The sequence below is a fragment of the Limulus polyphemus genome, unplaced genomic scaffold (genome assembly GCF_000517525.1).
Source record: "Limulus polyphemus unplaced genomic scaffold, Limulus_polyphemus-2.1.2 Scaffold1941, whole genome shotgun sequence".
In the NCBI taxonomy this organism is placed as follows: Eukaryota; Metazoa; Arthropoda; class Merostomata; order Xiphosura; family Limulidae; genus Limulus; species Limulus polyphemus.
In genome coordinates this window covers 169,557-187,345 of record NW_013667551.1, presented here as the reverse complement: position 1 = coordinate 187,345, position 17,789 = coordinate 169,557, and the positions used below count along the sequence as shown (strand labels likewise).

At 31.1% G+C, this 17,789-nt stretch overlaps 2 protein-coding genes across 2 annotated transcripts in view; one reads left to right on the top strand and one right to left on the bottom strand.

Annotated features, from left to right (window-relative positions):
• The window catches only part of LOC106465431 (fatty acid-binding protein-like), a 15,695-nt gene extending 11,874 nt beyond the window's left edge, over window positions 1–3,821 (top strand). Inside the window, exon 4 of the mRNA XM_013925660.2 lies at window positions 1,907–3,821. Within this exon, the coding sequence (XP_013781114.1) occupies window positions 1,907–1,963 (57 nt within the window). The 3' untranslated portion in view covers window positions 1,964–3,821. The remainder of the gene's footprint in view (window positions 1–1,906) is intronic.
• A 614-nt stretch (window positions 3,822–4,435) lies between these two features.
• LOC106465427 (unconventional myosin-XVIIIa-like) overlaps window positions 4,436–17,789 on the bottom strand; it is a 95,254-nt gene continuing 81,900 nt past the window's right edge. The window contains exons 26-35 of the mRNA XM_022393323.1: window positions 17,036–17,257; window positions 15,678–15,929; window positions 14,492–14,605; window positions 13,036–13,152; window positions 12,252–12,335; window positions 11,628–11,765; window positions 10,950–11,135; window positions 9,466–9,602; window positions 6,897–7,025; window positions 4,436–6,322 (exon numbers count right to left, since the gene is read on the bottom strand). Of these exons, the coding sequence (XP_022249031.1) occupies window positions 6,238–6,322; window positions 6,897–7,025; window positions 9,466–9,602; window positions 10,950–11,135; window positions 11,628–11,765; window positions 12,252–12,335; window positions 13,036–13,152; window positions 14,492–14,605; window positions 15,678–15,929; window positions 17,036–17,257 (1,464 nt within the window). The 3' untranslated portion in view covers window positions 4,436–6,237. The remainder of the gene's footprint in view (window positions 6,323–6,896; window positions 7,026–9,465; window positions 9,603–10,949; window positions 11,136–11,627; window positions 11,766–12,251; window positions 12,336–13,035; window positions 13,153–14,491; window positions 14,606–15,677; window positions 15,930–17,035; window positions 17,258–17,789) is intronic.

The window sequence follows — 17,789 nt, the reverse complement described above, 5'->3', positions numbered from 1 at the left end:
CAGATAGGATAATTAATAAAGCTATATGTGGATATGGTATGTTAAACAGTGATTCGGATGGATCGAGTAAAGGGTCAGATAGGATAATTAATAAAGCTATATGTGGATATGGTATGTTAAACAGTGATTCAGATGGATCGAGTAAAGGGTCAGATAGGATAATTAATAAAGCTATATGTGGATATGGTATGTTAAACAGTGATTCGGATGGATCAAGTAAAGGGTCAGATAGGATAATTAATAAAGCTATATGTGGATATGGTATGTTAAACAGTGATTCAGATGGATCGAGTAAAGGGTCAGATAGGATACTTAATAAAGCTATGTGTGGATATGGTATTGTTAAACAGTGATTCGGATGGACCAAGTAAAGGGTCAGATAGGATAATTAATAAAGCTATATGTGGATATGGTGTTGTTAAACACTGGTCTTGTGGTAGAACTCAAAATTAGGATATACTTTATTACATAACATAATGTTGTGGGACAACATTAGACTTGTAAGTCCATCTTGGCTTTCCTCTAAACTATTAATAAATAAATTAAAAAAAAAATCTTAAAGCCAGCCCTTATCATTTATATACTTATCAAGCTTTTTCTTAAACTCACTTAAATTTACTGCCTCCACAAAATCCAAAGGCAACCCATTCCAAAGGCCAACTACCCTGTTAGAAAAATTAAACTGTCTTAGCTGAAGATGACTCTTCCCTGCCAAAATTTATAGTTGTGTCCCCTAGTCCTACTGTTCTCACCGTTAAGTATGACAAAAAATGATACATCAACACTATCAATTCCCTTTACAATTTTAAACACTTCAATCAGATCCCATTCGACTCTTCTTTTTTCAAGAAAAAATAATTTGAAAGATCTCAACCTCTCATTGTATGACAACCCCCTCCATCCCAGGCACCATTCTAGTAACCCTTTCCAACAATTCAATGTCCTTCCTAAGGTAAGGAGCCCAAATGTGACTGTACAATGAAATTATAACCTCTTTAGACTTGTATTAAGTATTTCTATAGATACAACCTGAACTCCTATTTTCTCTACCACTAGCAACAACATATTGCTTGGATGGCTTAAGAGACTGATCGACTATCACACCAAGATCCCTTTCTTTCATGACACTGTTAAGTTTATTCCCATCCACACTTTACGTATAATTTAAATTATGATAACCCACATACATTATCTTGCATTTATTATAATTAAAAGTCATCTGCCATTTATTTGCCCAACTCACTAAATCTTTTTGTAAATCAGCAGCATCCTCTTCACAGCTAACAACACCAAAGACCTTAATGAACTGCATTTGTAACAACCCTCTGCTTTCTTCTATCCAATTTGCTAGCTTATCCCCACACCTATAGAGATGATTTTTTTTTACAAGCCTTTTATGTGGCACCTTGTCAAATGCTTTCTGAAAATCCAGATATACCTACACCCTTACTCTCATCTGAAAAAAGCAGTAACCTTTTCAAAGAATGTCAAAAGATTTGTAAGGCAAAAACCCTTTGTGAAACCATATTGACTATCCAGTAAAATTCTAAATTTGTTAAGTGACTTTGCAAAACATCTTTGAACAGACTCTCCAAACTTTCCCCACAACTGATATAAGATTAATGGGTCTATAATTACTTGGACAATTTTTATCCCCTAACTTGAAAAGAGGAGTGACATTAGCTAACTTCCAATCCTCTAGTATCTGCCCATTATTCAATTCTTAACCTCCTTTGTTTCTTTGCTAATTTTTAGAGCAATGCCACATGGAGCTGTCTGCTGTGTCCACTATGGGGAATGAAACCCCAGATCTTTTAGCATTGTCCAATTGGGAGACTTATCTACTAGTTTTATTTATTTGTTGATCTTCTACAACTGTATGTAGTTCTCATATTGTTATTTTTAGGTTTGTACTGTAGAAGACATTGTCTCAACTCGAATATACAAGAGAGAGTCAAGTTAGAAGCAAGTCTGTGGGGTGTGATACAACTTAGTGTCACAGTGGACAATGTAAAGCTGTCTTCTTGTTTGAAAATTTTACAAGATTAAATTGTCTTTTTGTGTTCAGTATTTTCTTTCTTTTTGATTTAGAACATGTTGTAACATCTTAGTGAATATGGTCTTTGCTTAGATTTGCTGTCTCACATAGTATTCGAAAAGATAGAGCTTCTTAAAAGGAACTAGTGAATTGAGCCCGCTGTAGAGAAATACTGAAGTTTCTTATAGGGTTCTCTGAAAACCTTGTATAATGCTAGTCAAACTTAATATAATATAATGAATAGGTAATAAGTTTAGTACTATAATTTCCAAAGCACTCCCCACCCCTTAATCCCACATTTTTCATGCATCTAACCAATTCACATATAAAAAAATGTCATCTGTTAACTGGTTTGTTGAATAATTTGAAACTACCTTCTAGTATTATCATTGTATTTATTGTTACGATGAATTAGGTTAATAAAAGTATTTTAAAGTGGAAAGTAAATGGTCATAATTAAGTAACTGTAAAAATGTATTTTCTCTTTAAAAACAAATATTTGAGTAACTGTATACGAACACCGTCTTATCTCACAAGTGTTTTTAGAGCATCAGTTCTGGCTTTCACATGACATTTTTTTTATTTCATTATTGTGGTATTAATTGTTCATCAGAAATACTGGGTACATCATTATGTTGAGCTGACAGTGCTCATGCTCTCTGTCTCATCAATCAATGTAACAATTTTTATGCTAAGAAACACCAAATGGGTCCATCTGTTAAATGAAGACCTTTTTTATTATATTAATGTTAAATTTTGTCAGTGTGTTCCAACCTTAGCTACAGTTCACAGTCACATGGTTACTAGCGGAACAGACCTTCTTCCTTTATATTAAGTGTTGAACTGTGACAGTGTACTTTTGTATGTTATTACATCATGTAGTGTGTTATAGGAGTAATTCCTGGTGATATAATTTGGTAGAAAAAATACTAATTTCTGGTTATATATTTTTCTTTACCAAAAGGTATATTTTATCTTCCAGACTATCAAGTTTTAAGAGAAATAAATTATTAAGTAATTTTATAATGCAGTTTTAAAAGAGTATCGATATGTCTGGGGTTTAAGATGGAAAAGGTTTCATTCTCATTACTAAGATGTTACTTGTTTAGTGAATGATCTACAAACTGAACAGAAGTCTGTACTGATTTGATTAAAAACCTCAGTACAGAGAACAAAATGATAGCCACCATCGCACTGCCTAACTGATCAACTTACAATACTGTATTGTATACAATTCACAAATCTATGCATGGGTATAGACTAGGTATGGTATTCTTCTCCCAGCTTTTTATAAAATTAATACTTGTTACTAATTTTGAATTCAGATACCGTGCACACATAATTTTTAAGAATCAGAGATTTATTCAAGTTGTATACAGTATATGCAATCTTAAATGTGTAGAGTTTAGCCACACCCATTAAAGTTTCATACATATATACACGTTATGTAACAAATAGTTATAAATAAAGCTTACAATACTTCCTTCTGCTAGTGCAAATATAAGCTTTGTACAAATGACTTGGTTACAGATTTAGAGAGAAAAGCAAAATATTAAACTTTGGTATGCATGGTTAGTGAATTTAGTGCTTTTAATAAAGAACTATGTTGTAGAAATAATAATGAATTTATAAAACACAATATATTAAATCACAAGTATGAGAAATATCTTGTGTGATTAATACAATATCTTTGGATTGTACTGTCTTTTACATGCAAGATTATCACAGTCTATATGTTACTCAGGCAGCAATACTTCTTGGTTGGAATAAATATATGTGTATATATATTGTGCATGGTTTGTATCTTAAAAGTAACACTTTTATTTGAGTTATTTTACTATTTTATACACGAGCGTTTTTTATTTATAATGACCTTCATACATTTTTAAGAGGGAGGGAAGAAAACAGTCACAACAGATTAATAACTAAACTCACTTTAAGTTGTAGACTTTGTTTAAATATAACAAGTTATTAATACTTGTCAATAAGCTGTGATTCACTAAGAATAATTACCTATATTTGATTTCTATGTTCTTTAATGTGCATTTCAAGCTACCTGGTGGTTGACTCGATGTACTTTGAACTGTATCTCGGACACTTAACTATCCACCATTTTATCTTTAAACAAAAGGAATGTTGAAATTTACATTCAGGTTTAAAAACTTAAATCAGCATGTGAGAAACTGTCTCTAAGAAAACACAATTAATACTCGTTTACCAATATGTGAAAATAGTATTTAAAAAGGATTGTTTCATTTTACACATCCTATTTACAAGGTCATTTTTGTTTTTAAACAAATATAGTAGTTTTATGTGTAGGATTAATATGGGACTAAACCTTTTGTGAAAATGTAACTAGCTGACTGAAAACCTGCAAGAAAATACACACACTAAATATTACCAAAGAAGCACATTTTATTTGTTTTGCTAACATACAGTCCAGTCAGCCTTGTGGTTGTTAACATTACATTCATTACCACAAACAATCTCAAAGCACCAAGTGTTCGTAGAAATCATTCAGTTTCCAATGTAATTATAATATTGTTAGTAGGATATGTATCGTACAGAAGCTAGGAAATGTAACACTGTGGTCAAGCAAAACTTGAAAGCTCCAATACTGTTCACTTGGGAAGTTATAAAATGCACAGCTTTCTGTTAATGAGAAAGGACTGAAAGAAATAATCAGGTTACAAAATAACATTAAGAAAATGGAAGACAATACAATACCTTCATGTTATTAAATCAAATCAACAAAAGAAAATCTCGTTTTGAGTCCACAGCTTCCATTTCATACATACAACACCCAAGAAGCATTGATTATTTGTTTCATGTTACATCCACAAAAGAATGACCCCATTGACCAGGCAGCTAAAGTAATGGACAAAAGAACACAATATTTGTTTTTACATGGGAGGAAAATGACTAGTAATATGTATATATAAAATATATCTATATGAACCCTAAAATCTTCCGATGTGGACTCTTTTAATTAAGTAACAACACAATAGTCAGGAATTCCTTTGTTTTCTAGTAAGTACTCAAAGAATCACACTTCCGATTTATAAATTACAGACCCAGTGCAAGGAGTGGTTTTTACTTGCATATGTTTTATGTTCTGTACAACATACAAAGCTATTTTATTGAATATATAGCTCACCTGAGGAATCATGGTGAAGAGTCAAACTCATACGTTGTATTTTTTTTTAAATCTTGAGTAAAATACTGAATGTTTTAATAGACAAAATCTTACATAATATCTTGTTCACTGTTGGTAGGAATACAGAAGTCCTACACTTGTTATAGGGCTTTAAGAATTTACTTATACTTTTATTTGCCTCAACGAGTCGAATTCCTTAAATCATATTTGTGTGGTATATTCAGAATCAAACAAACATTTCTGAAACTTTCACAGTATTGTACAAAGGAAATTACAATTCATTAATACAGATAACTACAACTCCAGAACAAAAAGGTTTCATTAACTGTTTTTGGCAAAAGACAACACTATGATAAAAGACAAGCTCCTAGCATTAGTATGGAAATGTAAGGTAAAGAAAGGGATAAAAATTCTGTAACACACAACCAAGTTAATATCTGTTTCGATATATTAAATCTTTTGAAAGAACAATAAGTCTTGTTGAATAAAATGCTGTAGTGCAACTTAATTAAACAGTAAAGTTTCTAGCACCTTAATTTAAACTGTGATGTGGATAAGTAGCCTGAGTATGATAATATTTTATTAGACAAATACTTTAGGCCAGGAATATAATACTAACTTCACATAAAAAAAAATTCCCCATATTAATGTGGAGTAACAATACTATACACATAAATACAATGTTAAATTCTAATAGTTACATAAGATGTATTGTTTCTTCCAATACAACACCTACTATAAGCATTTATTACAATGACTCTTTATAGTCAGTCAGTTCAAACACTTACCTTTAACAACAACAAAAAAAGCCACTTCAGCAAAATGATCTTTTGAGTGTTGTATAAAATGTGTAATAATTATGACAAAACAGTGGTTTCAGTAAACTTTGTTCTTTAAAAAGAAAAATCTATAATCAATACTGGAAAATTCTTTTTAACTATTCTTGTCAGTGCTGTGGAAGCCTTTTGGGGGTGTTCCTTGTCGTAACACGAAACAGAACAAGCACTTCTCCCTTACAATTAGGGCTATTGGATTCTGAAGCTCATGCCATGCTCTCCCTCATGCCAGTATCTGAACAATCTGCTCCTACAGGTTGTACGGGAGAGAGATCTGTTTCATCATCATCCCTACAATATAAAAAATATATACATTTTGATACTTTTCAAAGGCTACAATATTAGTCTTGATGTTGTATTGGTTTAACTTTTGTATAAGCAGTTTTGAGGAATTACGGAAAATTTTTAAACCTTTTTTTTCAATATCTTTGTGTTATCTGAATTTTTACATCAGTGAGTGTTAATTAAAGTTGAATTTAACACAAGGTTCAATCAATAAATAATTTTATATCTTTCAAATAAAGGTAACAAACCTCAGAACAAATTAAACATTTTACTAAAGTCAAACTACTGCTTATTAATTACTATCTGAAGAACCACCTAAATACAGGTAACCCTTAATGTAAATTGATCCTTTTAAAACATACTGTTAGTCCAATTATAAATTCATGCTTTTATGTTATATTGGTATTGTCAAAACTTAAAAATCAATAATTTAATCACAACTACTATAAGGAAATATTACATCTACATGTTAAAAGTTGTTACAAACCATACATGAATTACTGGTTTCTATGACAACAAAGTCTAAGATTGTTAGGTGGGCATCTGACACAATCGGCTGCATGCTTAGAAAAAATCCTACCTACTGCTCGGCAAAGGCCTGAGGTGGGTCAGGCTAAACGATGGGTTTTCACCCATGCTGTATTGTCTTCCAGAAGAAAACTGGTGGTGGCTAGGTTCTATATCACTACTGTTCTCACTGTCAGATCCACTAAACAAAAAGTTTAAAATGACCATCATTCAAATACTAGAATTAGTGCAAACATAATATTTTTATATTACATATACGTAGTTGTTGCACTAGAACATTTACCCAATTAACTGCCACAACAATGATTTAGTAAGTTCATCCACAATAACAACATCTGTACTATTGCTTAATAACATGATACCAGTAACAAGTCTCATACAGTAACAAAACGAGCTGTATACCACCAACAAAAACAGCTGTATACCAGCTTTATTACATGATACCAGTAACAAGTCTCATACAGTAACAAAACGAGCTGTATACCACCAACAAAAACAGCTGTATACCAGCTTTATTACATACCAGTAACAAGTCTCATACAGTAACAAAATGAGCTGTATATCCTGTACTATTGCTTTATTACATGATACCAGTAACAAGTCTCATACAGTAACAAAATAGCTGTATACCACCAACAAAAACAGCTGTATACCAGCTTTATTACATGATACCAGTAACAAGTCTCATACAAGTAACAAAATAAGCTGTATACCACCAACAAAAACAGCTGTATCACTATTTTCCTGAATTATCAAAATAAAAAACTTACTGTGACTTAATTCTTAATGTGTATTTTAAAGCATCTAAAACATTATTTCCAAAATTCAGACTAAACATACAATACTATAGCTACTGTTTACTTCATATTTATATTTTACTCAGTTCAACATTCTTTCTGTGTTATTATTCAGCTTGATTTCAATAACTGTTTCTATCAATAATTAATTCAGTGAATCACAACAAATGTGACTTTTAAACAACGAAAAAGGAACTTCTTAAAATGTTTGCCTTTTCCAAATGGGATCTGTGATTTATCAAATACTGACATTACATTCCTACCACACAGTTTCACTTATCAATAATAACAGGTTTGTAAATTCACAAACTAGACAAAACAAGGGTAAGTAAGACCATTAACCCTGACAAAAATATTTAGCCACCAAAACATAGCAGTAATAGATAAATCATTCAATATTTCTGTACCACAGGTTTAAACTCAGCTAGCATAGACATGAACCAGTATTTACTACAGGTTTATACCCAGCAAACACAACAGTATCTACTATGTATTCAAACTCAGCCAACATAAAGAGAATGGATTAGAACATGTGGAACACAGGTTTACATACAGCCAGCATGGAGAATGTATCAGAAACACATGGACCACAGGTTTAAACTCAGCTAGCGTAGATATGAACCAGTATTTACTACTGGTTTATACCCAGCAAACACAACAATATCTACTATGTATTCAAACTCAGCCAACATAAAGAGAATGGATCAGGAACGTGTGGAACACAGGTTTACATACAGCCAACATGAAGAATGTATCAGGAACACATGGACCACAGGTTTATACACAGCTAGAGTAGACATGAACCAGTATTTACTACTGGTTTATACCCAGCAAACACAACAGTATCTACTATGTATTCAAACTCAGCCAACATAAAGAGAATGGATGAGGAACGTGTAGAACACAGGTTTATATACAGCCAACATGAAGAGAATGTATCAGGAATGTGTGGAACACAGGTTTATATACAGCCAGCATGGAGAATGTATCAGAAACACATGGATCACAGGTTTATGCACAGCCAAAAAAAAAAGAATGGATCAGAAACGTGTAGAACACAGGTTTACATACAGCCAACATAATGAGAATGTATCAGAAACATATGGACCACAGGTTTATATACAGCCAACATAAAAATAATGGTTTATTTGTTTTTTGAATTTTGCACAAAGCTACAGGAGGTCTATTTGTGCTAGCTGTCTCTAATTTAGCAGTGACAGACTAGAGGGAAGGCAGCTAGTGAGCACCACTCACCTCCCGCTATTGGGCTTCATTTTTACAAACAAATAGTGGGATTGACTGTCACATTATGATGCCCCCACGGCTGAAAGGGCAAGCAGGTTCAGTGACAGGAAATCGAACCCACAACCCTTAGATTGCGAGTCGAGCAACTTAACCATGAGGCCATGCCTTGCCCATCTCCACTACAAACACAATAGATCAGGAATATGTGATCCACAAGTTTTCAGCTAACACACAAGGACTAATTCATGAGTAAACTATTTAATAAGCAGGATTATTCCTGACCCCCTTGAAGAAATGTTTAATTATTAAATCCTGTAGAACACATAACCAACAAAGCAATATTCAGTCATCATTCATTAAAAACATTTGCCACTTGAGAAGAACATCTGTATTCACCAGAAAAGACATTAACACTTATCAACAAGAAACTCTATTTTAGCTTATAAACAACCTATAGCCAAAAATATCTATACCTATAAATAAAGACATTACTACTAAGCAGAGACATACTTTTAATGTATTAATTCACAATGATGAGAACAAAAACTATTCATTTATCACAAGGAGAAAGTAGTTAACCTATCATCAGGAACGTCTGTACTCGTATCTAGGTCTTCTTCCAAGGCACACTGAAGATCCTGTATCCTCTGACAAGCTAGGCGGAGATCGTTTTTAGTTGACTGTAAATCAGCTTCAGTGTTTTCTAAGGACAATTCCTGATAGAATATTAAAAAACCAGGAGAACTTTGAGAAGTTAAAATACTAATTTCTGTGGTGCTTTTCACCTTTAAATAGGATTCTATTAGATAAAAAAAACAGTTAAACATTTGTAAAGAATCCTTTTTGAAATTGTTTTAATACATACAAAAGCAACTGACCTTATTTAATATGTACGATTTGTACATTTCTATTACTTGTAATTCCAAGATCAGCCAACACAAATTATACATTTGTACAAAAAAGCATGTTATGGCATCAAAACAAAAAGGAAAAAAAAATATTAAATTATTCTGGCCCAATCCAAAAGTCCTGCATAAGTCTGTATAAAGAAAAATGTGTCCTTAAATCTATTGCACTTGATCTAATGTATGCACAAGGTCTACATTTTAAGAGAAATTCAGCATTAAATCTTGAAGGAGGTGAGGGTAAAACAGCGAGTTTCGTATTTGGATATGGAAGATGAGATAATATTGGAACAAAATAAAATCTTGAATTTGTATATTAATATTTGTATTTTCATTTGTTTATTATCTCTTATTATCAAAATGGAAATAGATTTGTTGAAACTCATACTTTAATTTTGCTGTTTCAACCTAGAGGAAAATCATAATTTCACTAAAAATGTTATCACACTATTGTGGTAACTAAACTTATAAATATTTAGATGTTTGTATTGTTGGCTAAAAGACAGTTCTAGAACTGATATAATGCAACGAAAACATGAAATCTCCATGTTCGGAGTAGTTGTAGACAGAACTGTAACTATGTCTAAGTACATTAAGATTTTTGGAGAATTTGTTAATTAATCAAAATGCTTTTTTAGGATACTGGAAGCAGTGTATATAGTAACTGACTATAAAAAAATGCTTACTTATGATAGATTATTTACTGAAAAAAGTAATATCCATTGGTATTAAAATTGAAATGTAGACAATATTTATTTGTAGGAGGAACTCTAGGATTTGATTTTAATTAACAGGAATTTTCTATGGTGAAACTAGAAACAGATCTGTGCAAACAATAAAAATAAATCACAAATTTTCCAAGAGTTCCAGGTGTGGATTTATAATTATGCATTTTTCATGATGTTTCAGGTTTTTAAGCACCTGTGAGAATCCCAAATATCATTTGATAGGATGAACTAGAGATTAATAAACATTAATCAATTAGTAATGCTGGTATATATATATATATATGTTCCACCAGATGTTTAACTTCTCAGTGGAAAAACTAACATTATTAGAGTTTTTATGTAAGAAAATAAGCCAGTTTTATATATCAAGAAAATACAAAGACAATTTTATATCTAGAACACATTTTAACCATGAATGAAATAGCTTTACCAGCTCTCTACATTTTTGGTGAGCCTCACACTCCTTTTGTTGTAGATTTGTGTAATCTTCACGAAGCTCTCGAATCTGTCTTTGCAGTCTCTTTTCACCTTCTTGTGCATGATGATCTTTAGTTTTCAGTGTTTCATTTTCTTCCCTCAGCCGATCACACTGCTCTTTCAGTCTCTCAAGTTGTTTCTGGAAGATAGAGAGTTCACCTTCAAGACAAGTAATCCTTTTCAAAACAAAAAAATATTAGATTTCTTTTTCTGCTAAGGTATATCTTAGAACAGTTTTTATCAAATATTTTGGATAGTGTGAAACACTGAGGAATTTTGTTATCATAAAAGGATGTATTGTAACGATCAACATAAATGGTAATAAAGCTGATACAATGAAAATATGATTTGTTTCATATCAAAACTATTCTTGATGAAAGTATTATCATAAGCTTTCATCCTATCACTGCGGTTTGGACGTATATTTCCCATGCACACATTACATTATAAAACAACAAGTAACATTAAATAGTACAGGTTACTAGTACAACTTTTACATAAGGACATTTCTGAATTCAACTTATGTATGCATATAGTTTTCACATTAAAAATAACAGTTCTATAAGCTTTGCAATAAAACAAAATTCTTTGTGTAATAAAGTTAAATTTCAAAGCTACAGCTCACAGGTACCTCTAATCGACTCCGATTAATTTGTTCAAAATCTAGCCGTGATTCCAGTTCTCGCATTTTAGCTTCAACTCTTTTCACAGCAATAGGATCTTCACTTTTGTTTGATATGTGTTCCAGCCGGGAGGTCAGTTCACCGATCTTTTAATGTGTAAACAAATACAGTATAGTTAACAACCAACAAGTATGAAAATCTTAGCCACATGTATACATATTGCTGAAAACTATACTCGAAGGTTAAATTAATAAACTCATAAAGAATTACTGTTCTCTAAAATCTTTTGGTCATAAGTAAAACAGGTATTTCACTAAAACTTTCCTAACATACACTGTGTAAGTTGAAAACAGAATACAGCACCACCTCCTCCTCCAATCACTACAACACTTTTAGTTCCTTGTAAAAATTAATCGTAGGAATTTCCAGTTCAATTAACTTTAACAAAGAGCTATAAGTATACAATACTTCTTTAAAGTTGCCAATTGGAAACTGATATTTTTACACATACAAAAACTGATTTATCTTTAAAAATTCAATCATTACATAAACTATTCATGAATAAAATTAAACATCAACCTCTTCTGTTAAAGATAGGAAAAAAAATTTACTTGTATAAACAAATTACTTACCTGTTCCTTAAGCATTTGACGTTCTTCTTCTAAATCAGTAATCTGAAAAGTCTGATCACTCAGTAGTTTCTGATCGTTAGTCATCTAGAGCAGAATAAATGTCAAACCATTAAAACAAATATTAACCAGAAATAACACTATAGTTCTACCACTGTATTTCTTGTTTACAGTCTTTCACATGAATAAAACTTCAAACAAGTCACTGTATTTCTTGGTTACAGTCTTTCACGTGAATAAAACTTCAAACAATTCACTGTATTTCTTGGTTACAGTCTTTCACGTGAATAAAACTTCAAACAAGTCACTGTATTTCTTGGTTACAGTCTTTCACGTGAATAAAACTTCAAACAAGTCGCTGTATTTCTTGGTTACAGTCTTTCACGTGAATAAAACTTCAAACAAGTCACTGTATTTCTTGGTTACAGTCTTTCACATGTGAATAAAACTTCAAACAAGTCACTGTATTTCTTGTTACAGTCTTTCACATGAATAAAACTTCTGACAAGTCACTGTATTTCTTGGTTACAGCATTTCACGTAAATCAAACAAGTCACTGCATTTCTTGGTTACAGTCTTTAATGTGAATAGAACTTCAAACAAGTCACTGTATTTCTTGGTTACAGTCTTTCACATGAATAAAACTTCAAACAAGTCACTGTATTTCTTGGTTACAGTAATTAATGTGAATAGAACTTCAAACAAGTCACTGTATTTCTTGGTTACAACTTTGCATATAAAGCAATATCTATATTAATATATGTGAATCATTCATGACAATTTTTACCTGTTGCACAGCAGATTTGTACTTCTTAAGAACCTCTCCTTGTTCTTCCTCTATTTCTTCCAGTTGAGTCTGTAAGGCTGATTTTTCACGAGAAAGCTGGAGGCAGCGGCCCTCTGCCTGTCAAGTATAAAATGTTTTATTAAAGTCAAGATTCCCTGGAAAAAGAAATATTTTAAATTCCACCCATATAAAAATTTACCTAAAAACACCACTATGATACTACACAAAACATTTGATATAACTTAAAAAACATCTGGTCCAATAATTGTTAAGTCTTATATTAAAAATTAATGATTTTGATCTGTATAATACACAAAATCTTGGTCAAAAACACCTAACCTGGTACATAATAGTATCATTAATAGAACATTTTACAAGTAAACCTACCAGTTTTCTTGTATGTTCTTTTTTTTTAAATATTATTGGTTTTTAATTAAATTTCAAGTAATCTTCAACTTTGAAAAGATTCTGTTTTTGTATATTTTACAGAAATACCAAGATTCTTGGTATTGTCTCATTTAAAGGCTGAATACCAAATCTTAGACAACCAATTCATATTCTTCATGCTCATACGAAACAAGATTTTACTACCTAGTTATGGTACCAATAAGTACAGGTCTTATTTAAATATAACTTGGGTTCACAGGCAAACTGCATACACTTTTCTTATCCTGTAGCAGATAATCTTACTATAATGGAGCAATAGCATGGCCACATATTGTGACCGAAATACAAGATCTCAATGCCATAAGTGGTGATTTAGTCTTATGAAATGTGGCGCCATCTATTGAATGGCATCGCAAATAAAAAATCATAAAAAATTCTCATTTTGGGTATTCAAGATTCAGAAAAATAACTACAATTTCATTAAAACAGAACACAATTTTAAATAAAGTATTCTCCTCACAAGAACACGACATTCACTAAGACTGAGGATTTGATCATGTTTTTACTGATGTAATTTTTAAATGTAGCACTGAAAACTGGAGTTCCTAAAAAACTTATTTTTTCAGTAAAAAGAAGCACTTTTAATGCATAAAAATATTATAGTTTATATCAGTAAGATTTATGAAAAGATCTTATATAGTGTCTAATGAATAATAGTATCAATATCATGACATGGTAAGACCTTATACGGTGTCTAATAAATAACAGTATCAACATCAATACCAATCTATATTATACCAACATTATATTTTTCTTACCAGTATACACACTGTTAAATACCTCCTCATTTTAACCATTCTTTATCAAATAGAAGACAACATAGTTTGTTTCCTTGTGAACTACTCATCATTACAGAGTTGATAAAAACACAAAATAAGTTATAATAAAATAAAAACAAAGATAGAAAAAACATGTTTTCTAATTGTTTTAAACTACCTGTAAGATATTTATATAACCCAAACAACATGAGGAATGAAAATTTAAGGAGAGTAACAAACAGGCTCCCTACCTCATTTTTAGTTTTTGTAATTTCTTCCAATTGATTCTGTACATTTTGTAACTCTAGTTCAATTCCTTGTCGAGCCTTAATGGCTGCTGTCTTGGCAAATTCTGCATCTTCAAGCTAAAGGTAACAAATTAACATACACTTACATTGTATTGTATTTATGAATATAGCTAACACACTGTCATATCTGAAAGTAATCATCTATCACCTTACTATACCTATCCTGTCAAAGTACTATTAACTATAACACGTGTCTAAACATATTCTGTCAACGTATCAAGAGTTAAAACTGCTGTAGAGGAAATTCAATACATATAACCTTACTATATATATCAATGTTCTGATGTACATTACTGTATTTAAACATTAAGGCTACATTTTACATTATGTCTTATTTTGTTCATATTTAAATGTACTGGATTCTCATAATCCCACTTAAAAACCAGCAGTTCTAGTACAAAGGGATCTAATATTTTTGCTACTTGTGATGCACATACTTATATACCTACTTCATCCCTAGAATGCCAGTGTTAAATTTTCAATCATTAACAGCAGGCATTCTAGGGTTAACTTCATTATAACTATCCAAACCATTACCATAACCAAAATTAATTTTTAAGTAGTTATGTTTAACCTGCTTTAATATTTTATCATTAACTTCATTATAACTATCCAAACCATTACCATAACCAAAATTAATTTTTTAAGTAGTCATGTTTAACCTGCTTTAATATTTTATCATTAACAGCAGACATTCTAGGGTTAACTTTATTATAACTATCCAAACCATTACCATAACCAAAATTAATTTTTAAGTAGTCATGTTTAACCTGCTTTAATATTTTATCATTAGCAGCAGGCATTCTAGGGTTAACTTTATTATAACTATCCAAACCATTACCATAACCAAAATTAATTTTTAATAGTCATGTTTAACCTGCTTTAATATTTTATCATTAACAGCAGGCATTCTAGGGTTAACTTCATGATAACTATCATTACCATAACCAAAATTAATTTTAAGTAGTCATGTTTAACCTGCTTTAATATTTTATCATTAACAACATGCATTCTAGGGTTAACTTTATTATAACTATCCAAACCATTACCAAAATTAATTTTTAAGTAGTCATGTTTAACCTGCTTTAATATTTCAAAATCTTTCTTATAAACATTTATGAGCACAAACCTGATTTTTCAACTGTCTGATAATTAACTTATTTCCTTGCCCATCCTGAGCATGCTCCATCATATCCTGAGCATCACGCAACAAAGCTTTTGTTCTTCTCAGGTCCCTTCGAAGCCTCCGCTCCAATTCAGGATCCTTTTCTGGTGGTCTTTCACTCATGTCAATAATCTTTCTTTCCAGTTCATGCTTCTGCTTCATTAGCTGATGTCTATCTTCTTGTTCATTCTCTAGTTGAGCCTCTAAGTTCTTAACCTGGAGTGAACACAAGATACATGTTGAACATCATGATTGAACATTATTTATGATATTATGCATGAAGAAGTTAAATCAAAATTATTTTTATTGGAAACATTTAAAAAGAAGAATAGCCATAAGTAATGAGAAAACTAATGTTTAAAATCATTTTAAACTACAAATTTTGTTGAAAATTGTAATTCTTTTGCCTTTTTATTTTATTCTTTAATTTGTTGATTTTGATTTTATTTTGTAAATAATAAACAGTTTGTTTGTAAATATTCATTTTTAAGTGCAGTATCTTGTCATGTATATTATGCTTAAAAAACATACAGAGGAGTGTAAATTAAGAGAAGATAAATAAACAAGTGGTAATTCTATAGGGGAGTGTAGAAGGAGTCACATGCAACATGTATGTCCCGCTCCTATTGATGGAAAAATGACGCATGATGATTTGCATGGGAGACATGTTGGAATCTTTCCATTCCAAAAGTGAGGAGTAGAAGGCTTGTGACATGTGTAAAGTAAAAGTTCGCATATAGAGGGCAGCATTGAACAAGAATAGCTAATCTTGTGAGAGGAGGTATATACTGTATTGGAACTAAAGTTTAATATCATAAAAAAATAAGGAGTACATTCACACTCAAAGAATATTTGTAACCTCAATCACATGAACTTGTGTAAACATAAAACTGAGATGTCTTTCATACCTGAAAAGTTTATTACAATAGTAAATATATCATTATTGAGGTTTAAACTTGTATCTCCCATATTCATTCAGAATACAGTGTTCATGCAATTTTGCATTAGAAAAACATTTACAAAATTTTCATTTTTTGTAGATTACATTCTTTTAGTTCATCATCAACTTATAAAATCTTTTGCCAAACAAAACTCATCTGTTATTTCATACTTTACAACATTATAATTAGTTTTCACATTGATATTGTAAGGAGTACTCATTCAACCTTTCATAGATTCCTGGGTCTCTTGAAGTGTAAAAAAAAACTTTTAGACAGTTTTAAAATAAATCTCTTTCACTTTCTAAAAGTAGTTTTGTACTTGTTTTACTATTATTTTTCATTTTAATTGTTAATTACTAACAAGTTATGTTTTCAATTTACTTTTTTTGTCGCACTCATTCTGATTTCTTCCACTTCCTCCTCTTTAGCAGACAGTTCTTTTCGAGTCTCCTGTCGGAGTTTCTCCATAGCCATTTCTAGACGAAGCTTGCCTTGTTCCAGAAGTTGAACCTGTCCTGCCAAGTCTTCAAGTTCCTCTTCTTGGTCCTTTACTTTTCTTTCCATTTCCTGCTTAGTTCTCTTTAACTGCATAAGCTGAAAGTATCGTCATAATTGTTTAATGGTGTGTAAAATACAAAGTTACTTTAGGATGGAAGAGAAAAAGATTAGTAACTCATCGAACTAATTAATAATTATGCTACTAACCAGGACAATGATAAGAAAACTTTTTTTTATTTTACTTAAATGGTTTCTTCAACTTCATAAGATAAAAATATCACCAAACTTTTTTAATCAAATCTATAATCATGAATAAAATAAAACATCTCTTTTTTTTATTCATACCAATATTTATCAGTCTAAATCTTTCCAGTTGGTATAAAGTGTGAATCTTACTTAGCAACTTATAAAAGAAAAATCACTCTATACTAATAACAAAAATGACACCTACAGACAGAACACTAAATAAAACTTTCAACAATGCAACCTTATCTGGAAACAAAACAAGTTACAGTCAGGAAAAAATTATATATTTATCACATATAACACAGACTATATTCTGGTGAAACACAAGTATAGACAAAAAAATAATATAACTGTCATTAATATAACAAAAATACCAGTATGGAGACAAATG